This window comes from Eretmochelys imbricata, chromosome 9, assembly GCF_965152235.1.
Source record: "Eretmochelys imbricata isolate rEreImb1 chromosome 9, rEreImb1.hap1, whole genome shotgun sequence".
NCBI lineage: Eukaryota > Metazoa > Chordata > Testudines > Cheloniidae > Eretmochelys > Eretmochelys imbricata.
Genome location: NC_135580.1, coordinates 49736354 through 49759614, shown reverse-complemented (window position 1 = coordinate 49759614; position 23261 = coordinate 49736354). Strand labels below are relative to the sequence as shown.

At 53.8% G+C, this 23261-nt stretch overlaps 1 protein-coding gene across 2 annotated transcripts in view; it reads left to right on the top strand.

The window, feature by feature from the left end:
* IGF2BP2 (insulin like growth factor 2 mRNA binding protein 2) overlaps nucleotides 1–23261 on the top strand; it is a 101601-nt gene that overhangs the window by 61521 nt on the left and 16819 nt on the right. The window contains exons 5-11 of one of the 2 annotated variants that reach the window (XM_077826053.1): nucleotides 1639–1702; nucleotides 5159–5431; nucleotides 8548–8682; nucleotides 9558–9680; nucleotides 10156–10291; nucleotides 10581–10706; nucleotides 18446–18514. In XM_077826053.1, coding sequence (XP_077682179.1) covers nucleotides 1639–1702; nucleotides 5159–5431; nucleotides 8548–8682; nucleotides 9558–9680; nucleotides 10156–10291; nucleotides 10581–10706; nucleotides 18446–18514 — 926 coding nt within the window. The remainder of the gene's footprint in view (nucleotides 1–1638; nucleotides 1703–5158; nucleotides 5432–8547; nucleotides 8683–9557; nucleotides 9681–10155; nucleotides 10292–10580; nucleotides 10707–18445; nucleotides 18515–23261) is intronic. The other variant, XM_077826054.1, reaches the window with a different exon arrangement.

Here is a 23261-nt window from a genome sequence, read left to right as displayed (position 1 = left end):
TGAGCATTCATGGCCAGCCAAACAATTTCTATTCCCAGAAGTGGCCCTCGAGACAAAAAATTTGCCCACCCCTGCCACCAGGGGGTGCTGTAACTGCATAACAGTAACAGTGCTTGGCCTTTGTCTACTGCCTTTTCTCTGAGATACATTGAGCCTCTGTTAGCCATTGCAATAGTTCTGCGAATTAGGGAAGTGTGATGCTCAGGTGGAGAAACCCAGGCATGGATCGTCTAAGTGACTTGACCAAGATCCCACAGCAGATCAGTGGCCTAGGCTGGATTAGAACCCAAGACTCCCATCTCTCCAGCCGTTGCAGGGTGCTGCTCCCACAAGGCTGTGGAACCTTAGGGTAAAGGGTGATGACTAGGCTAGCACAGACTGACCTTCCTGACTGATCCCGCCCGGACAGGGAAGAGGGCTGGGGAAAGCCCTGGGATGTTTCATGAGGTGTGGGGGCAGAGGGGCAGGTTCCCCAGACAGCACAGGACATGAAGGGAAGGGGCACAGGCAGCCACACAGCAGAGAAGCTTGGCCAAGCACCCTCCCCAGCGCCCCAGCAGGTCAGGGCCTCTCCTGGGCGCTGCCTGGCACTTCCTAGCTCCCGGCAACTGCTGTTGATTCAGATAAGAGCTTCGCTTCTCTCCTAAAGGGTAGAGATGGCTCTCTAGCATCACTGCACTCCGCTAGGAATCCCAGGCTGAGCCCCCGCACTACCAAGAATGTGAATCTTCCCCTGGGCGCATGAGAGAGAGCCTCAAGCAGCCATTCACCAGTTGCTCAGAGCCAGCATGGGGGGCACTTGGGCTCCTGGTAAAGCCACAGGACACCAACCAGGGGCATCTTGTTTTTCTGTTGTTCTCCGGGCCACTTCACTTAGCTATGCTCAGCTCTCCTCAGCTGTGTCACGCAGCACAGAGCCAGCACCTGCCAGCCTGGACAGCAGTGATCAAAGGGCTGGACTGCCTGGCTCACCCATGGTAGGAAATAAAAAAGGTCCCTTTAGCAATTTAGTGTCTATACAAAACGTCCTGGCCATGGGGCGAAGCTGGGCTAGAGAGATGTCTCCAAGAACTCCTGGAGAGAGGCAGTCCCTTCTGTTAGCCTGCAGCAGTAGGCAGAGCCCTGCATTAACCATGCATGGATGCTCATCCTCCCCTGGATGCAGATGTTCTTCCATCAAAGAGCAGAAGTATTTACCAGCGTAACAGGCTGAGGACATTAAATCATTGGTGCGGCACCTAGAGATGATGGTTAAAAACTGCTGACCAGGTCACAAAGGAAATGAGTTTGGAGCTCTCATCACAGTTAACAGTGGGCACTCATTCACCTCTGCCCACGGCCAGACAGAGCGACACGCACCCCACTATGACCTGGCTGGTACGCAGGCCAGGCCCACACCCAGCTACTCCTGAACTTAGTATCCACAGATCAGCCAGTGAGCAAAGATTAGCCAAGCCCACCATCACAGGCATCCGGCCCAGGGGAATAGCATCCCTCCCAGCCTCTCACTGTAAAAAGCAATCAAGCCCTCCCCTGGCCAGGAACAGGTGACAGGCTTAGCAACTGTCACCCAGGAAAAGGTGATGAGGACCTTCTCCGTCCACAAACTAACGCCAGCGTGTGTTGCTTTTCCCTTAGTCAACACAGACACAGAAACGGCCGTTGTCAACGTAACGTATGCAACAAAAGAAGAAGCAAAAGTGTAAGTGACTCTTGCTCTCTTTCATCCTTCCTTTCACCCTCTCTCTTTCTTCATCCCTCCAGGCAGTGAGTCAGCTGCCTTTCCTTGCATGCACCTTTCATCGCTCCATCTCACTGGGGCAGGGCTCATTTATTTCCCTGTAACGAATAGTGGGTTTGCCTGCGACTGACCTAGTGTTCTGACATGCCAGCGGTGAGCTGCCCCTCACCTCTGGGGAGGGGCAAGACTTAGGTCTTGAAGGTCCTGTTTGGGATGTGCCCCGCGAGGAGGGTGTCGCTGATCCCTTAGTGGTTACTGATCTTGCTCTCAGGAAGATTTTCCATGAAATTCAGCCTCATTTTTCCCAAATTATTTCTCCTAGATGTTCAGGTTTGCACTTTTCCAGATTCTGTTCATGCTGTTCCCACTCTGTCAATTCGTCCTGTCTTGTTAGGCCTTCTGATTTTATTTTTCTATTCTCATAATTTCGTATAAACTGCGTTTGCTCCTTCCTCTAGATCATTAATGAAGCTGTCGGCTAAAAGCCAGTTTTCTTTAGGACCCTTTCACTAGTTTTCATTCCCACTGACAGTCCAAGGTGATTTGAATGAATCGGAGAGGGTGATTTTTGTTGGGCTCCGTATCAGATGCTTTATAAATCAGCCGTATGGCAGTGTGCAGATCTTTTTGCGCACGCTAGCAGGATACGCATGGTCAGTTAATGTGCAGCAGGCTGGCATGCTGTTCATTCACGCCCTGGCTGGCCACACACTAAGTCTCCGTGTGGACAAGCCCTGAGTCCATCCCAGGGCTCCTGGTGCAGAACAGCTAGCTCTGCCCCTTGCCTGGGCTCAGTCGCAAGGTTGTGTCATCCAGGGGTGAAATCCTGGCCCCGCCAAAACTGACAAAACCCCCTTTGCCTTCTGTAGGGCTAGAACTTTGGCCAAATATACAGCAAACTAAGCCACCTGTTTGGCTCAGTTGGAAGGGAGCCCGGCAGGAGGTGCTGGCAGTGTTTCCAAATGTCCCTCCGTATCTAGGAGCTCTGGGGGTCACTGAAATCAATAAGCTCCCTCCCCCCCCAGGAAAGTACTGCTCAGCATGCAGAATCTGGCCCTAACTGGTTCCCTCCTGTGCTATGCTGCATGGGGCACTGTGCCCACCCAGTGGCTGCATGCCTGTTTGCTTGGTGGCCAGTCCCTCGGCACTGGCATTGTTTTTCACTTGCCCTGGGCAAATGGTTCAGCTGGCCCCATCCGGGAGCCACCCTGCTGGTGAGATCACATTGGCTTATAAGTTCAGTCACACACAAGTGGTCACTGCAGGCCAGGGCCTGATTCAGCCCCCTCCCCACCACTCCATGAAACCCACAGGATGATCTGTGGCATTGTGATCTGCTCATTGTGGGAAAGGGAGCAGGGCCAGACCCTTAATGAGCTGAGACTCCGAAGCCATCACGTGCTGGAGATCCCAGAAACTCACTGTGTCCTGAAGAACAAGGACTTTCTGGAAGGGTCAGACATCTCCCATCCGGCTTGCATTCCCCCTGAGCAGGCTGCTCTGTTGCAGCTCCCGCTGGTCTGTTACCTAGCATTCCCTGAGCGAATCATTCATCTCCTCCCTGGTAGCGAGCTCTCGGTGCACAGTGGGGGCAATAAGTAGCTCCCAGCTCCGTTCCCATTGGCATCGCTGTGGACAAGCCCCCAGCACCTCCTATTGCTCTGCAAATGCAACGCGGTTCTGTTTGATCGTCTGCTTTCAACAAGCATCCCCCAGTGCTTCCTGGCATTGGCATTGCACCTGAGCAGTTGCTTCAGCCTCGCTATTGTAAGAGGACCGGAACCCCCCCACCCCCCCGGGTTTTCTCTGGCACAAAAGAGTGAGCTGTTTCTGGGTCAGAGTTCAGTAACCGACTGGGAAACCCCCCATCCATTTGCCCTGGGCCTGGGGGAATTGCCAGCGTTATTGTCAGTGGGTCAGAGTGGGCTAGAGAGTTCTTTGGCCCAGAGATCCATGTCCCCATGCTCGTCTGAGACACCCTCACCCCCAGCGCTCTCCTACTTCTGTGCCGCTGGTCACAGAACCTGCCCCAGCTCCAGGAGCCGGAACTGCAGGCAGCCCACAAAGAGTCAGGTGGGGACTGGATTTTCAGAGGGGCTCAGTGTTGGTCTCGCTCTGCCTCACTGCAGTCAGCGGGGTGGGGGCTGGCCCCAGAGAGCGGTCGGAGTGGAGCACCCCATAAAATCCCACCTGTCCCTTGAACCAGGGTCTGGTTTGGGATGTGGACTGTTCTATACAGTGCCTTATGGCACATGTGCGAAGTGGAGCTTGGGCACCTTTCCATACTCATGACTCCTGGCCCTGCCTGTGCTGGTTAGGGAGAGCAGCCCCTGTCCTGGACGCTGTCCCACAGGCTATGCCCCCTCTGTGCAGAGGGCCAGGAATGCAGAGCCGATCAGCTCCTCTGGCCGGGCTGGCTTTAGTATGTAAAAGGAAGATTAAACCCAGTGCCCTCCATGTATGCTGAGGGCTGTTGTGCTCAGGGTGGCTCCAGCCACTGGCGACACTTGGTTTGCTGCTAGGCTCCCAGTGTCCCGTCTCCACAGTCCAGCAGGGCTCCGCGGGGAAGGTGCATGCTGGTAGAGCACAGCTAGCTAGATGGTGGGCTTAGGAAAGCGCAGTTGCCAGGTGGCTGTTGCCTGGGGAGTCTCCAGAGGTGTTTGGGGGGTTACAGAGCTGGAGTGGAGGGCGCACCTGTAGCCGCGGAGAGGGAGAATTGGGCCAGGATTCCTACTTGTGTGAGTTCCGTCTGGCCTGCCTGTCTCCTGCCAGGCTGGGATGGAGCTGGAGTGGGCCCTTGCTGTGGAGTGGAGAAGGGGAGGCTGCGTCTCTACACCGGGGTGGGACTCAGGCAGCCCTGGCAGGGACTGGGAGAGAGATACTGAGTCAATGTCACACTAATGCCTCCGCGGTGGAGCTCCATCAGCTGTGCTGGGATCACACCAGGCATCAGTTAGCCAACACTGCAGTAGGCTCATCCCCCCCGCAGTGTTCCGGGGGCACAGAGCGCCGCAGGGGCGGGGGACGTGCCCTCAAGGTACACAGAGCAGGGGTGGGGGGATAGAGCGCTGTGCAGAGGACATGCCCTCGAGGGGCACAGAGCCCTGCCAAGTGGCAATGGGTTACACACACCCCTTTGGACACATTGTGACTGTCTTAGGCATTTGGATGTCTCTGACAGGGGCGAAGATCCAGGCTTGGGGAGCCATGAGATCTCTGCTCTAGGGATGCCCATGCTCCTAGGAGGGACCTTGGACCATGTCCAGACAGTGTGGACGCTTACCCAGCCCATAGGGACAGGGACAGTCTCCTGCACCCGGTCGGGTCGGTGGCTCACCTCCTGGCAAAGGTGCCTCAGGCCTGGCACCCACAGCTGGTGCAAGGCCTAACCAGCGGCTTCTTTTCTCTGCCTTTCAGAGCAATTGAGAAGCTCAGCGGCCACCAGTTTGAGAACTATTCCTTCAAGATTTCCTACATCCCGGATGAAGAGGTGAGCTCCCCTCCGCCCCCTCAGCGGTCCCGCCGGGGGGGCCGTGCCTCCAGGGAGCGGGGCCCCTCCCCGGGGGGCTCCTCACAGCCCAAACAGCTCGATTTCCCACTACGGATCCTGGTCCCCACGCAGTTTGTTGGTGCGATCATAGGAAAGGAGGGCTTGACCATAAAGAACCTCACTAAGCAAACCCAGTCCAAGTAAGTACCGCGAACGGTCGTGTTTCCTTCCCCAGGACTCCGCGGGTGGCCTGTAGCTGCCCAGATCAGATTAAGCGCACTAGAGCACTCTCGCCTGTAGGCCAGGAATGTGTCATTGCCCGTGCCATTAATGCAATGCTGTCTTGCCTCAGTCTGATGTCTAGGAGGGGTTAGTAGATGGTAGCAATCAGGGCAGCAGGGCGCGCACAGCACGGCAGTGTTGGCCATCAAGCCATTGTAGTATGTTGGCCAGAACGGTCCAACCCAGGAGCCTGAAATTAGGCACAGGAATAAGTGGCCCAATTCTTGGAGCTGGTGCCTCATGCATTCACCCTGCTGCTAGGGGAGGGGCCGTGGCTCTCTGCTACGCTGTCCATTCCCATGCTCCCTCTGGGGCATGCCGGCTCGGTACCGCAGGCAGTGCTAGCCAGTGGCTAAGCACCCGAGTTTGAACTCAATTGGCATCTGGTCCCAAGATCGTCTCCTGCCTGGGGTCACGTTTCCCAACCCATTCACACTGGGCCATGAGAGGAGGAGTCTCTTCTCGGATGAGGTCAGTAACAGGGCCCCCTGCTTCTGATCAGAGAGTGTGTTGTATCTGAAAAGATAGTAATGGCCAGACACCTGCGTGCTGCCGGCAGCCGGAACCAGAAGGCGGCTCTTCCCAGGCTGTGCGCATTCAGAGACCAAGCCCTGCTGCTGCAGTGCAATGCTGGCACACGTCACAGCACAAGAGCAGGGCCCACAGGCATAGACCGGCCAAGAGTCAGGTCATCTCAGCCCAGTGCTCTAGCAAGGAACACGCAAATCAGGAAGAAAATCCGAGTGGCATGAGGCTGACCCCAGGACTCATGAGCAAGGCCCTCATGAGCAGTGCCTTTAGGGCGCTTTATAAAATCCCCGATGTGAGAAGTAGAGGCTTCAGAGGAGAGCTCTGTGTCAGGGGTACGTTATCTGGAAATAGGAGAATTGCTAGTAGATTGCAGCACCCCATGTTGTGCATCCGACTTCAACCCTTCCCCCTGCTCTAATCTTGTGTTGTTTAAAGAAGGAGTCTGCTGTTGGTGAGGGTTTTCAGATCTGCCTCCCTAACGCTGAACATGTATGTAACATTCTGATTTTCTTCACAGTTTGCCCTCTCCAGTTTGTTATTGCCCCAAGCTATTTGTGTTTAACACAAAGTTCATCAGTCAGCATCTGCCGCCTGTCCCTGTACACGAAGACATAGCAGGACACAGGAATTATCATCCCAGAACTGATCCACAATGCATTTAGTTCCTCTAGGTGTCCTACTTCTGACAGCAGCATCAGAGGAAAATGTGCAAATCCTGATAATATACCTACTTGGGCAAACCAATGTCTTGTCCCCAGCTGGTATTCAGCTCACTCTGAAACACACCGAGGATTGCTAACTTTTGTAGCTTCAGCCTGGCAGTCATAAGAGAAGATGCTGCGACCAGATCCATCACGATACTCAGCATAAATGTGAAATACAAATATTTGGTTAACCTGTGGGACTCACCGATGATGGGTATCATTACATTATTGATCTTCTCAAGAGCCAGAACAGGTTTAGACCTGTTTTGAGGGAGACTAATGTCCTGGGTTATACAGAGTAACCGAATGCCTTGTAGCGTCTGTCATAAATTGTGATCAGCCTTGCGCGGGTGGAGAGGGTGCGTGGCACTTTCCCCATCCCGCCCACTGAGAAGGACTCAGCCGCAGCTCTCCTGCCCCCCAAGTGCAGCGCAAGAGCTGCTCCAGGCTAGTGTTCTCCACGGCAGCAGCCCCACCAGAGAGGACAGCATGAGGACCAGTCTATAGCCACGCACTGGCCAGCAGAGCAGAGCCAACATGGGGGTGGGGAGCGGGGGCAATGCATGCTGCACCCTGGCTTGCAGCCCAAATGCTTCCCAGGCTCCCCCTGCAGCACAGCCCTCCCTGGTCCACCTCCTGGAGCCCCGAAATGCAGGCTGTGGAGTGAAGCCCCAGTCCAGTCTGCTGGTGATCTCCAGCTGATCTCCAGCCAGGGTCCAAGAGAACAAGAGTTGCACATAGGCCAGGTGCATTAGGGGGATAGCTCGTCTCCTTCGAAAGCATCCAGTACAAGCTGCTGTTGGGGAAGGATAGCTGGGCTAAATGGACCCCTGGTCTGTTCCTGTCATGTCACAATCAGCTGTGGGAAGGTGAAGCCCTAATTAAGATACAGCTGTCTTCAAGAGTACCAAAACTGATTGGAAAGTGCAGGCCAAATCCCTCTCTTGGTGTAATTCTTTTCTTGTGTGATGCTGCCGAAGTGTGACTATTCCTCTGTAATATACAAGACCTTTTCTAACAAAGAGACCACCATGCACACAGAGCAGGTCATCCTCTCCAGCTGGGACGGACACACGCGCACACGTACAGAGAAACGCACTCACTTTACTCTTCTGGTTTTTAACACGCCACTTGTGCTGTGCAGCGGCTGTGACGTCTCTCCTTGCCCTCAGGCCCATAGTGCTGCAGCAGAGCTCCATTGCCCTGCCATGTTCTGGTGGATCCCGAAGAAGCTGAGGAGAAGAACGTGTAGCAGTACTGGCAGCTCCTGGAACCGGGGAAACTCTGCCCTGCGTCTGAGGGACCGGCTCTGTTCTGATCTGTGTTGGCTCAGCTCCCCCCACCCACTCATTCTCCTTGATTTTCACTTGCAAATGAACCCCAAATCGTACAGCCAAACAAAGTCAAAATCTGAGTTGAACCTGGTTTAGTGCCAACATTGTTTGAAACCCCATGTTTAGTAGAAGTCAGTCTGGGTTCACGCAAATCTGGGCCATCAGTCATTCACAACTTAGGCCTGGATTCCTGCAAAAAGTTTAACAGACCTTGAAACAAACCTGTCCTGAATGGTGAGTGTATCTAGTGAGTTTTCCACGGTTCTGCAGCCACTTGCTGAATTTTGGTCCCTTCAGGACAGTTGGTTCAGAGCTGGTTTCAGCAGCGTGAGCGTGACTCCTGGTTCAGGAGTACTGTCTGTAGACAACAGTGTAGATGCACTTTCTTTGATGCTTCACTTAAGTGCCTTGTTATGACATCAGTCTGATCTCAGGGGTTTCTCTGTGCTGATTCTCTTGGTGCAGGGTAGACATCCATCGGAAGGAGAATGCCGGTGCTGCTGAGAAGCCAATCACCATCCACGCCAGCCCCGAAGGGTGCTCCGAAGCGTGCCGCATGATCCTCGATATCATGCAGAAAGAAGCTGATGAGACTAAATCGTAAGTGTTCCGCACAGAGCACTCTGCAGGAGGAGGATTCCTGCAGGCATACGCACCAGGCGGGGGGAGACAGTGATGGAGAGTAACGAGCTGATTTGAAGAATAAATCCCCAGAGGTCCAGAGAAAATGTGGTAGTTGCCCATGTAAAAGAATGGGGATTTGGTTTAATATGTTCGTGTGTTTAAAAGGCTTAGTCAGCGCAACTAATTGATGTACAGTTTTGGTTACTAGAACACGCCTGGTCTGACAGTAAAGGAAACCAGCCCACCTGTAAAGCCTCAGGCTTTAAGTAATGCCTTAGGACCCATGCTTTCAATGCTTTTGCTTTTTCTCTCCCCTTCTCCCTGCTGGAATGGGAGTCCATTTTCTGTGTTCTGGAGATTTGAGTCGATATTTCCTTTTTTCCAAACAGCAATTTGAAACAAATATTAGCAATTCAGCTTGTTTCATTGAAAAAATTTAAAAGTCGCCTAAAGTTTGAACCAAATGAAAAATTGTTTTTGTTTAGTTTGAATTTTTTCATGGGAAAATACCAACCCATTTTTGACCAGCCCCAGTTGCAATCAGTTTTTCTTGAGCAGGGTTATTTTGATTCCCCTCCTGCCCCAAACGGTTAGCTTCAGGAGGAGCTATTTTTCTGGATTTTCTGTAAGTGCAGAGAGGACTCATTTCAGATTCTTTACATGACAAGGACTCTACAAACGTATGGGTTTTGCAATGAAAAAAAGTCCATGTGATGTTTTTGTCCTACTTTTCTTTTCTTTTTGTGTGTGTTCCTGGCCAGGAGAACTCCACGGTTTGGAGCATACTGGTGATAGGAGAACAGGAAAAAGGAACTTACAAAAACCACCAAAACGCTTTTTGTTTCTTTTAGCGCCGAAGAAGTTCCCTTGAAAATCTTAGCACACAACAGTCTAGTTGGGAGACTGATTGGCAAAGAGGGACGAAACCTGAAGAAAATTGAGCAAGACACAGGGACCAAGATCACCATCTCTCCGTAAGTTGTGATATCCTGGCAGAGGAGAACAACCCACCTCCAGCCCAGAGAGCTACTGCATGGCCCAAAACCGGGCTCCTTGATCTCTGGCTGTGGGAGGTGAGCGTCAGGGGAGCTGCTGAGGCCAGCCCTCAGGGTACGTGCTGTGAACGTGACTGTGTGGAGCCAGCGTAGGACTCCTCCAAAGGTGCACAGACACAGGCAGGGGTGCTCCACCCAGCCCGGCACTGGTGAAGGCATGGGTGCCAGTAAAGCGAGCCGTGTTCGGAAGGTCTGGAATGGAAACAGGACATTCAGGCTATGCTCCCCTGCACAATGGCCAGTGGAGGTGGCTGGCTGGTGGGGGATAATCTGCAGCCCTGGGTTTTCCTGGCTGCTCCAAGGAGAAGGTTCTCTGCTCTGAGCTGGAGGGTGATGGCGGCTTGCTTTTCTGTTGCCTTGATGGAGGCAAGTTCACCTGTCCGCAACTGCTTAGTTTACAGGATTTAACCATTTATAACCCTGAACGGACCATCACGGTGAAGGGCAACATCGAGGCCTGCTCCAATGCCGAAGTGGAGATCATGAAGAAGTTGCGAGAGGCCTATGAGAATGACATTGTCGCTGTCAACGTAAGCGCCCCTTTCCTGCTGCTCCTATTCTCCCAGTAGAGACCTCAAAATGTCAGGGCCGGAGCCAGAGTTAGTCCAGTGGGAGCAGGCAAAGTTGGCTCTGGGGTGTTTGCAGGTCGTTCTGCCCGTCATGGGGGCTGATGCGGAATGGGACCCACTGGATCGAGCTCTCTGGGCGGACGTGTAGGAGTCATTGGGCACTTGGGCGCATGTGGTTCCCCTCTCCCGCCCCCCCCCCCCCCTCCCGTTTGTTCCATGTTTCCCACCTCTCTGTGTTTTGCACTTCTAGCAACAAGCCAACTTGATCCCAGGGCTGAACCTCAGCGCACTGGGGATCTTCTCCACTGGGCTGTCCATGCTGCCCTCTGCAGCGGGGGCCCGCGGAGCTGCGGCTGCCTCCTACAACCCCTTTGCGGTGAGTACCTGGCAGGCCAAGCCTGTGTGTGTGCGTACGTGCAGGGTGTGTCCCCCTAGCTCAGTGGGGTTAGGAGGAAACACTCTCATGCTAACCCTCTATTGAGGACAGAGGTGGCTTTGGCAGGAGGTGTCCCGTATACACTCTTGTGTAAGAGCACTGCTTTTTCTTGATGGTTTTGGGAGGATTTGTTTATACCCCAGCACCAGGGAGATCCTGCGTCTTGCTGGAGTATGAGCTCTTCAGGCGCCGGCAGCTTTCCTCAGCCTGTGGAGATTTGGTGATCCCATCAGGATGGGGCCTCACGTGCTATTTTTGGGGCTGGGTATGCAGAAAGGAGAAGCAGCGCCCCAGCACTGTATAGACTTGTGTATAATCACTCCCAGTTAGGCCTAGGTCAGTACTTTTGTAAGTATTTTTTTCCTTTAAGGGCTTGCTGTGGTTTTAAATCTCTGCACTGCGCCAGCAGGAGCAATGCACCTTGTGCTTCCCCACTTCAGGGGTGCAGAGCATGCTCCCCTACCCAGCTGGCCCATGGAATGGGGCGGGGCTGGGGTCTGCACACCTGCATGTCTGCGGGTGACAAGTTTGTAGAACAGCACATATTGCTGGTGGGTGATCCCAGGCTCTGCACACGCCGCTGCAAACCCTGGAATAAGCACACTTTGCGTTCACATCAAACACTTCTACATAATGCCCAGACCTGGTGTCCATACTCAGCAGCTGCTTAGGCAGAAGTCAGTGGGAATTAAAAACCGTAACAAGGCCAGGATTTGGGCTATGGACAGTTAAAGGAGGTAGTGATGAGCCAAATCCAGCACCCTCTGGATTCCCTCATCTCTACCCATCTCACTGTAGACTGAGACCTGGCCAGCTGGTGATTCTCAGCTCCATGTGAAGCCAGGTTCTGGGGCCAGCTTGCTTTCCTAGTGCCTGAGTGAGCAAGGTTCCTGGGTGAAAGCTCATCCCAGACAGAGATGGTGCAGCTGGGTAGGAGCAGAGCAGGTTTACTGGCTGAGTGCATAGGCAGGAGCAGTAGCCATGAGAGAGCTTGATTTTTAGTGAGGCTTTGACACAGTCCCACATAACGTTCCTATAAGCCAACTAGGGAAATGGGGTCTAGATGGAATTCCTATAAAGGTGGGTGCACAACTGGTTGAAAGACCTACTCAAAGAGTAGTTATTAATGGTGTGCTGTCAGACTGGGAGGGCGTATTTAGTGAGACACGTACGGCTCAGTCCTGGGTCTAGTGCTATTCAATATTTTCATTAATGACTTGGATAATGAAGTGGAGAGAGTGCTTATAAAATTTGGGGTGACACCACGGAGGGAGGGGCTGCCAGCACTTTGGAGGACAGGATTAGAATTCAAAACGACTTTGCCAAATTGGAGAATTGGTCTGAATTCAAACAGATGGAATTCAATAAAGACAAATACAGAGTATGACACTTAGGAGGGAAAAATCAAACGCACAAGTACAAAATGGGGACTAACTGGCTAGATGTCAGTGCTGCTGAAAAGGATCTGGGGTTCTAGTCAACAGTGTGATGCAGCTGCGAAAGAAGCTACTATCAATCTGAGGTGTATTGACAGGCATCTCCTATGTAAGACATAGGACGAGATAGTACTGCTCTTCTCGGCACTGGTGAGGCCCCAGCTGCAGTAGCGTATCCGATTCTGGACGCTACGCTTCAGGAAAGACATGGACAAATTGGAGAAAGTCCAGAGGGGAGCAACAAAAATGTTCAAAGATTTAGAAAACCTGACCTATGAGGAAAGGTTAAAAACACTGGGCATATTTAGTCTTGAGAAAAGAAGACTGAGGGGGGACCTGATAGTCTTCAAATACGTTAAGGGCTGTTATAAAGCGATCAGTTGATCTCCATGTCCACTGAAGGTAGGACAAGAAGTTCATCTGCAGCAATGGAGATTTAGGTTAGATGTGAAGAAAAACTTTCTACCTATAAGGGTAATTGAGCTCCGGAACAGGCTTCCAAGGGAGGTTGTGGAATTCCCATCACTGGAGGTGTTTAAGAACCGGTTGCACAAACATCTGTCAGGGATGATCTAGGTTTACTTGGTCCCGTCTCAGCGCAGGGGGCTGGAATTAATGACCTCTCGAGGTCCCTTCCAGCCCTGCATTTCGGTGGTTCTATGAAGAAGATTGTGAATCTTTCCTCCTCTTTGTGAGGGGTCTTCACAGTCTTTGTCTGTGTGTGTCCATCGCTGCTCCGGAACTCCCACTGGGCACGCTACCCCGGGGGGTGGGGGTGGGGTCCTTTATCTGGGATGGCCTGTTAGGGGCAGGCTTCAGCTTTAACTTTGGCTCTTCCATGCTCTCCTGGTGTAACACGCTCTACAGCTGAAGGTCAGTCAGAAACTTCATGTGCTGCGGCCAGCTCTCAAGTGGGCTGGGCTGACAGACACAGGACTTCTGCGCTCTTCACTCTGCACTGCCTCCCAACCCATTTCTGGTGCAACTCCAAGTGCACTGTCCTCTGTAAAAGCCTGAATTACTTGGGGTGGGTTACCTCAGACACAGCCTGCCTGGCCATGCCCATCCTAGCTCTGGCTAAGCAGGGATCTGAGTACCCCAACAGAGCCCATGCAGGGTGATTCTCAGAAAGCAGGGCGAGGCTCTTTGAGGGGGCAGCGAGAGAGACCTGGGAAAGGCTCCTGCAGGCATGCAGAGCAGCCCTTGGCTTGGAAGTGGATGAAATGTCATAAAAAGACAGAGCTAGTGTGAGTAATGCTGAGTAATAGTTTCATCCTGGAGGAGGGCTGCGCGTTTGTCGGGTGTCAGACAGCTTTGATGTCAGTTCATGGGAACTGTATTTATTACTCGATGGTTTCAAAACGAGTGGGATCATTTTTTAACCAGCCATGCTGGCGTTGCCCCATTAACGGTGCAGCAGTGCCTTTCAGAGGTGGGATTGTGACGACACGCACCGCCGCTGCACTCTCTGGAGGCGCGAGGCAAAACCAACCCAATCGGACCAGTTTTCAAAACCAGCCCCTGGCTGAGCCACTGCTGGGACTGCCTGGGCCCAGGCAGACAGGTGCCAGCCACGCCTTGGAGTGGACACTTCACTCTCTGCGCCTGCGTGTCCAGAGTTGGGACAACTACCTTGGCGTCCGTTTGTGAAAGTGGATAGAGAGCCCAGAGCCGTATATGATAAGTGACTGTGTGTTCTGAGCTGTGTTCTTCCTAGTCTGCCTGCACAGTAGGTAGACAGAGATGCATAGATAGAACATGTTGAGAGGATTGTACGATCAGCTTGATTTGCTGATATGGAGTGATTATTTCATACCTTCTTGATTTTTGGATAGCACTACAGGAAATCACTGAGCTGGCTTTTAACTCCTGCAGATAAACCCCTGATGGACAGCGTATCTAACACTCCATGTCACCATTTCAGTTCAGCTGCTGTAACTATTTGGAGCTGAGAACAAGTCTATTTACTTCTTTAGTTTTTCTAAAAACCATAGCAGCCGAGTGATCGAAGAAGGATGGTGAGTTTTACACCATTCAGAGTTGAAATATTTAGGTGATGGTGCAGAAAAGACACAAAATGTTGACTGCAAAAACAGCGTGTGTGTATATCTGTCCATGCTTTTCTGCGTGGTGTATTTGTGAGTGTGTGTTTTCCTCATGAACACTGCATGTCGACTTTCACGTGTTCTTAGGTCTGGTCCATTACTTTGGGAACGTGCACATGATATAAGGGAGGAGCATACATTCCCAGCAAACTCCTGTGACCCCCCAAAGCCCCAGCAAGGCTACTTGGCAGTTTATTTTTAGAGGAAAAATTAAATAATTTATTATGCCAAATATAAAAAGTGCTCCAGGCCAAGTGTTGGCTCCCTGCCCTCTCCTTGTCAGCCTAACCACGAGTGGAGAGGTCTCACACTAAGCTACTTCCTTCCCTTCTGTTTCTTGGGCAAAGGGGGAGGAAGGGTAGATAGCCCTGTTCCCATTCTGATACCTATAGGTTACACGACCTATAGATGTATATGCACAACAGGTGGGGAATGGAGTGAAATTAGAGACAGGGCATAGGGTTGAAAGAATGTACCACTCAGGAGAGCTCTCCTGGGAAGCAGAGGATGCATGTGTGTGCATGAGTGGTGTGTGCCGGGGGGATGGGGAGATGCAGACTGGTATGTTAGTGCTATGCATGTGCATTCCCATCTGAGGGGTACAGTTCTGCCTCCATCTGCCCAGACAAATGGACCCATTGCCCTACAAGCAGCTAGCGTCGTTAGTCACTGTGCATTTTGAGTCTGTCATTTGTGTCGCTCTGTACAGTCATAGCAGACGTGAAAGAGCTACAAACGCCTGGCTGTATCCCGCAGATCTCCTGCGATGAGCGAGGTGACAGCTGCTCGTGATCAGCCCCCCGAAGATCTGATGCACGCTGTTTTAGAAAAAGGGCTAAAACATGCAAAATTCACCCTGCTGCCCAACGAACTGGGCTCTGTTTTGTTTTCTTTATCAAAACCTTTGTAAGGGGATTTGCAAACATCTATTGTATAAAGTTCAGTCAGCCGAAAGGGAGAGGGTCCTCTGTGGAAATCCTATTGCAAATTAAGGCCAAATAATACATCCATGTGCACTTTGATATCAAATATGCCTGCTTGGAGATGCTTGGGTGACTGAAAAGTTGAAGGGAATTAATGCTCATGGAATCAAGGTTTAGATGTTTCACTTGGTGGCTTTAAATCCCTTCTAATAAGCCAGGACATGGAGAAGCCATTTTTGTTTGCAGTCTTTGCTCCTGGAGGCCCAGGCGCTCCTGGTGTTCCGGCAGAGACTTCTTGCACTAGCCAGTGGTACGGCAGGCAGCGCAGACAGCTGTGTCAGTCGCACACAGTAATATCAGGTGATGCTATCTGAGGCTGCTGCAGATCAGCAAAAGCCCCACCGAGCTGTGCAATGTTTCTGTTGAGGGTATTGCAAAAAAGGACTTCATGAAATACATAATGCGAGGATGTCTCAGCAGAGCTGTGCGGGTCTCCCACAAAAGCACTGTTCGGTGGGACATACATGTCTTGTATTCATCAATACGTGCACACATCAAGTCGTCTGTTTCTTGTGCCTCCAAAGTATTCAAGCTCTAACGGCTTCCCCCGGGAAGGTGAATGCACTGAGAATGGCTACGGGCTTTGTTCGGATACTGTTTGTCTGTTGAATGTTTGGAGACAGACCCTTGGTGGACAGCAGGCCCCTCTGCTATTTTTGTTCTGTGTGTGTTTACGGGTGTGAGTGCGGAGGATCGTGTGGCGGCCGGCCATGTGGCCTGGTGGGTAGGACGGTGGCTTGGAAATCAGGAGACCTGGTTCTGGTCCTGGCTCTGCCACTCACCTGCTTGGTGACCGTAGGCAAGTCGCTTCACCTCTGTACCTCAGTTTCCCCTCTGTAGAGCATGTTCTGTGGCTTGCAGTAGTGCCTCATGGTCCCAGGCCCTTTGTACCTGGCACTGGATGGACAGTCCCTCTCCGGAAAAGGCTGCAGTCTACACAGACCAGACCGGGTAGGGGCAGGGGTGAAACGTACCAGCCGAGGGACCAGACTGACCCCCCATGAGTGCACGCCCAACACCCAGCCCGCACAGGAGGCCCACGCGGAGCTGAGGGCTGGGCCTGAGGCCCAGGGGAGCTGAGTGTGACAGGAACAGAGAGGATAGGAGCCAGTGCTGAGCACAGCATGGTTGCCTTGCTGCCTTCACACGCAAAGCTCTGTAATCCCAGCCAGCCTGCTACGCCCCAGCTCTGCTGCATCAACTGGAGATTCACACTCAGAACTTGTCTACACTACAAAATGAAGTCGACCTATGTTAGTTCAATTTACAGCCCCCACAGTGATTACTGCTGTTTTTCATGTCCATGCTACCCTGCTGTCGGTGGTGCGTGTCCTCACCGGGCAGGCTTCCACCAACTTAAAAGGGGTAGCGTGGGGGCTCAGAGCCTGAGCTCACAGCTCCACACGGAGCTCCTTGCCGAGACCCAGCTTCCCCCCACCCGCAGCTCTCAGCTCCCCGCCAGGAGTCCAGCAGCTGCCCAGGATCCAAGCGTGGAGCTCCGTGCCTGGAGCCCAGGTGTCTGCCCGCTCCCAGCAGGGAGTGGGGAGCCAGGAGCCCCAGGGGTCAGCTGGGCTCCAGTGGGGAGCTCTGCACCCAGAGCGTGGGTGGCTGCCAGGCAGCTAGCGGGTAACTAGGAGCCCGGGCCAGGTTCCAGCTGGTTAGCTCTGCGGGGAGCTGAGAGCCTGGGTGGTAGCAGGTTCACAGCTGGAGCCCCCACGCGCCCTGGGGCGAGAGCCCCAGCTGCGAGCCCAGCACAGGGTTTGCAACAGGAAACCTACCCACCTTTCTTGTCAGTTTCACAGCTTCCTTGTGGACCTGTGACATTGACAAACAACAGCTGATGTAAGTAAGGCAACATCTACAGAGACACTGCGTCGCCCTAACTACACCACATAAAGCCTACGCCCCTCGTGGAGGTGGAGTTATCATGTCGGTGTAGCAGGGCACTTACTTCAGCGGGAGCAAGGCTGTGGTGTAGACACTGACTAGGCTGATGTAAGGCAGCTGTAGTGTAGCGCAGGCCTTAGTTTCTCACACACCTTAACCCTGATCCCTTCTCTGGTTCCACTGCCTTTCCTCATGTCACCCAAGGTGTAACTGTGCCTAGGGTTAGACCTACCTGCATGACTCTCTTCCTCTTGGGAGGGATTGCTACAGGTGTTGGAGATCACGCTGTTTTCACCCTGTCCTAGTTGCAGTCATGCCCAACTTCCTCCTCTCTGCAGGACCGGGTGGCTAGTGCAGCCTGCTCCCCCCTCAGGGCCATTCGTCGAAGTCTAAGGTTCCTCCTGCCTTTTGCTGCCTCCTTTGGACCAGTTGGTGACACATTTTATTACAGTCCTGATCCCATCAGCAGCCAGGCCATAACTCCACTTCATGGCTCGGCTGTGCACTCCAGGTCAGCTGCAAGGTCTGAGCTTGAGCTGTCCCATGCCATGAGCTGAGTGGGAGCAGGGTCAGGCCCTTGTCAGTTACCGCCACGTACATCCCTCGTACAGAGAGTGCTGTCATGGTGTGTTTATGGGGCAGCACCTTGCAGACTCTAGGTGCCAGCCCCTGCACAACCCTGGCTGTTCTCTCTCCTTGTCTCTTGTCTCGTTCTCCACTTCGCCACAAGGCTCCAGCCTTGGGACCCCTCCTGTGGTGCCTGGCTCTCCCCAGGGGGACGCTGTCATACGCCAGGTGTGGGTGACTAGTGTATTTCCATGGACATATTGTGCGAGCAGGAAAGCGAGAGAGCTCCCTGTAGAGCAATGTCCAGAGATTCTAGCGTCACTGGGGAGCACCTGAATGGGGGTCATCCAGGAGGTTGTCAGGATATGCTCCAGATGTGTATGGCCTGCATGGGCCTCCATCAGTTTCAGCTGGGCTCATTTACATCAGCGCTGGAGTTGTGATTTGCCTGCAGGAGGGGGCCAACATTTCGCCTGGGGCCTCAGCCTCAGGCCTGGTTCTCGGTCTGTCTTGGGACCCCCGTCTTAGAAAGTACGGCAGACGCAATGGCAGGGGACGCAGGGAAGGTTCCTGTGTATGTGCTCACTGAGGTGCTGGGGGTAGATCCCCAGCAGCCAGCCCCCAGACGTAGCACAGGCGTGGTGTGTACGGACCGTGCTGTCTGGGAACCCGCACTGACTGTGTTTTCTTTCCTGCCATAGAGCCCCTCGGCATACCTCTCGGGTCTGTATGGAGCCTCCCCCATTGGCGCCTTCCCACAGCAGCACTCTGTAAGTGCCCGCTCTGCCCGTGCTGGCACCGCTCGCCCTGCTTGGCCCCCGCGTTCCTCTCTTGGCTGTGATTCTGTCCGGTGCTGCTCTGCCATTGCAATGAGCGTGCCAGGTCAGTGCCCTCCTGGCAGCCGGCTGCAGTGATGCGGTCGCTGGAAATGAGGCTGTGGAATCCAGACGCCTGCAGGAAAACGTTGAGTCCTTTTCCGAGTCCGTTCCCACTTTCCTCTGCAAAAGCCAGCACATCGGCGCCCGCGCAGGGCTCCCCCCGCAGCACGGCATGGCCTGGGCAACTCTCCTGTGTCTCCGCAGGCCTTGGTGCCAGAGCTGTTCCAGTCCCGGCACCCAGAGGCTTGGCAGTGCACTCTCACTGCACATGACGTGACAAAGCCGAGCCCCCAGGATTTAAACCCAGCCGCCAGGAGGAAGCAGCAGGGGCTGTGGTTTTCCTTTAGCCCCCGAGAATTCTCCTGGTGCATTTACTGTCTCCCCATGTGTGCTCAGCGAGGAAGGGGGGTGATGAACTGAGCCTTTTAAAGGGCAGGTCAAAGACACTTGGCAGCACCTTCCCTGTACCGGGGTGCAGAGTGGTGGGGGCCTTTCCCCTGCAAGGGGCACACGGGTACGGCTGCTGTGAGAGAGGGATGGCTGATGCAGTGCGGCACCAGGTGCTCCTGATGAGCATGCAGAGAGCCACAAGGAGAGCACTGGGTCCCTTGTGTTGCTGCTCTGCACGTGTGGGCAGCAAGGCAATTCCAGCCCAGCTCCTCCACAGGAGGCTCATGGGTGGGGAGCCCTGGCGGCCCCTCCCCCCCACCCCACTGTGCAGCCCTGGGGTCCCCTCCGGAGCAGGGTCTGTAGTGCTGGCCTCCCCGAGAGTCAGCCCCAGCGGGGAGCGTGGGTTTGTGCTTATGCTCCTGGGCTTTGTCCCTGAGAGTCGTTCATCGCCAGACTCTCTCTGACCCTGAGCCCCTTCCCCCAGTGCTAGCCCGGTCCCGGGATGAGTACAGAGCTAGCAGTTTGGAGATCTGGTTGGCCAGGGCTGGAACTCAGACTGGGGGCTGAAGCCACCTCTGCCTGCGTATCAGGCTGCAGGACAAAGCCTCAGGAGGAAGCACCATCTGCCTCAAGTCAAGAGATCCCCGGGAAGAGCCTCAGCCATAGGCTAAGGCAGCATGTGTTCTCCTCATGGGAACCACTGGCCTAGGGCTCCGTGCTCCGTGAAGGCCTTGCAGCCTTTACAGACAAGAGCCAGAGATGAGTGACTCCCCGAAAACGCCCTGCTGCACCACACCTGCCATTGCCTCATGATTTACCCTGGTTGGACTGTCAGCCTAGAGACCCCACTGCCCCTTCATCTACTGCGCTGGCACAATGCCAGCCTCTCCACACAGCGCCCTGAGCACCTCAACCCCACCTGCTAGCACTGGCTATTTCGCTGCTTGGCTCCAGGCTGGGACACTGAGCCACATGCCCCGCAGTGAGAGGCGGACAGAGTCCCGCCCACTCCGTTTATGTAGGCCCCTAATGCTACCAGCCTGGGCTGGAATCAGGCATGGCCCTGAGAGCAGGCTAGGTACCTCTGTCTCCTGAGCCAGCTGATGCCTGGGGAGGTTGTAAAGCTGTCACGTGCTCCGAGTGAGCATTTGCACATGGCTGTGGCCACAGGTGGTTTCTCCTTTCCGCCGCTGCACATGGGAGCTGCTACGGCAGCTTTCCTGGGCAGCTTGTTGCTGCTGCCGTCTTTGTGCCAGTGCCCTTTTCGGGGGGAGAACCCCAGGTTGGGAGCTGCCCCAGGCGAGGTGTTAGATAATGGACACACCCTCTGGGCCAGGCTGTTCACCTGAGAGAGAAGTTGTGGGTGTTTGTGCCCATTGGGGACAGAGCCACATGCAGATCCTGGGAGGAAAGGAGTGTGACCTGGGGTCCTGTGCTGAGCCCTGGCGGAGGCGGTAAAAGAGCAAGAGCCAGCATTTCCCCAGAGCGTAGCCTGACGCTTCACTCCTACAGCCTCACTCGGCCCTCTGAAAAAGGGCCAGTGTCCATTGCTGCTGGGTTTGGAATGGGCCTTGGAATGAATGGTGGGTGCAGCCCCTTGGATGAGGAGACCGGGACTGGCCCCTACTCGGTGCCTTCCTGTAGCACCCACCAATGGCCGCTCTGCATGCCGGTTCTGTGACAGTACAACGGCGTCTGTATTAGGTGTCCTGACGCTTTCACTAGACGGGTATAAACTTGCAGCCCTACCCAAAATAGCTAAATCGGAATCAAAACTGTGTAGAGCAACCTCAGATAGTACTTGCTTTTACCAGGGGCCTCTGAGCTCCCAGAAATGGCCTTTAAATCTTCTGTAAGCCCTACCTGGGGGCCTTCTTCTCCCTCTCCCTTTCACCAGTGTTTAGTGAGAACGTGTTTAGTGGCAGTGTTTAGTGAGAACGATGGTCTTTTAGCCAGTCAGAGGCACACACAGTGGCACATGCTCTTCTTTCTAGCGCTTAGGGGAGGAGGTTGAGAAACGCTCAGCGGTGGGTTGGATTGTTGAACCTTTTAAACGTGGCACAATTGGATTGTTGGTTTTACCAAATCAAAACATTGCACGAAGCAGCCGAGATGAGAAATGCAGATGGTAAAAGCCAAAAAGCCATCAGGAGAGAATGTTCACAGGCCTGGGGTGGCCGCATAGTACTCGATGGATCTCGAGGATCCTAGGGAAGTTTGGATTAAGAACTGGCAGGTCTGTTAGGTGTGCTCCAGATTCTGTGCTGAACATGGTGAGTCAGCACTAACTAGGGACTTCCGAAAAGGGGCCAGTTGCCTGGCCTTGGTGGATGTGGAGTGGCACCCGAATAAGGTCATAAAACCATTGGCTGGTAGGAGCTGCAGTCAGAGGTGGAGGCCACATTGCTGTGTGTGCGTAGGAAACACAGCCAAAGCTATGGGTGTGGCTTCTGCTTCAGAGAAGTGACTTTTGCTTTTTGAAACATAGAAATTGCCAGCTCTGGAGATCAACACCCTTCATCACCCGGGCAGGGGTTGCTGTGGTTGTGGTAGTCTAAGATTTCCCTCACCACCATGCCAAAATCACAGGAGTCGGTAACACTGCCTTTCCCCAGCCCTTCCTCCAGCCTGTCCTTCTCTGAGTGCCGGGGTGCACATGTACTTGAGGACCCTGCATCTTTGAGGGTCTTCTAAGCCAGAACGGCAGAGGGGGCGCTGGTAAAGCCTGCTGAGCAAGGTGGTGTGTCTCCCTCCAGACCCAGCTGGTGAGCAGCAGGAGAGCAGGTCTGTGGAGTGTGCATCCGTGCTCACCTGCTGTGTGTGAGTGCGGCCCCCGGCGGCCTTGGGAATGAGTGTGGTGTGACATGGAGTTGGGGGCCGGGGGGGGGTCAGGTCCCCACGGTCTCTGTATTCATGTCGCTTGGGTCAGCTAGTCTGAGAAGGCAGGTGTCTCACGGGGCTTTCAGAAGGGGGAAGGGCCGCGCGTCCGGAGACGCACGTTTCCATGACCAATCGTAGCAGCACCGCAGCATTTCCTGCATGACCGTGTCCGGGAGTCGGCCTAGGTTTCTAGCCATCACACTGCGTTCTGGAGCCATTCGCATTGCTCGGAGGTGTGCTCAGGGCAGTCAGCCTCAGCCTCCCAAACAGGGCCTGCTTCGGTCAGCCTATCTGAAAAGTAAGGAAGGGGGTTCGTTTAAGCGATGCTCAGAATATGCTTGGCTGCTATCAGCTAGTTCTGCCGTCAGGCTCAGCAGAGCTTCAGATGATTTCTTAGGGAAATTGCTCTCCTAGACCTACCACCAGCACTTCCTGTCACATTCTCCCATGGGGCCCGAGCCAGCAGCTGGGCTGAGTAGACCCATTGTGACTGGTGCGATTGCCTGGGTACAAGCTGCAAGAGCAGGCCTGACGGTAGTAAGGGGAGATTCTTTTTATGCAGGCTCTTGACCTGTGTATCACTTTGTGTCTGAGCCACATTATCTGGGTGACTTCTGTCTGCCACTGTGGTTATGACCTGGGCCTGCTCCAGTTGCAGTTCTCAGGGGGAGTTGGAAGAGGAGTGGGCTGGGCCCTCTGTCTCCCCCAGATCTCGCCTCGCTGACTGTGTGTCAGCCTGAGAGCCTGTGTGGAGACACGCTCTTTGGAGACTGTGCTGTGTGCGCCTACGTGGCAAGCGGTGGACCTGTCGTGTTAGCGTTACAGCCCCTGTCGCCTTGGAAAGGGCTCAGAGCCCTTTGCCAACGCTCACTGAGCAAGCTTCGCTCGCCTGCAAGACGGATAAGGATCTTCAGTTGAAGTCTCCGGTCTGTTCTGTGTAGGCCCTCACGCTGGGCCCTTCCAGGCCAGGAATCTCCTTTTTCTGGCCTGTGGGGGTCAGAGCACACAGAAGCTGTCCACATACGTGTGCGTGAAGATTTTGTTTGCGTCGCAGTTGCCTCCGCGCTTCTCTCTCCTTCCCTGTCTCTCGCTGCACTGTGCCACATGCAGATCGCATCCCTTGCATGCTGCCCTGTGTGCCTGCTTGTTTACGCATCATCTGAAAACTCAAATGCCCATTCAGATATTTAGATGCCTTCCTGGGGTGTGACATTTCAAATATCTAGGTCTTCATAAGCAGTGAAATGCATAATAATAAGAGAAACCTGCCCACCCCCGTCGTAGGAGAAGAGCATGATTTCATGGGCATTTTAAAAATGCTCAGCTTTGCAGATTTCATTTCTCCCGCAGAGGGCAAATCAGCTGTACC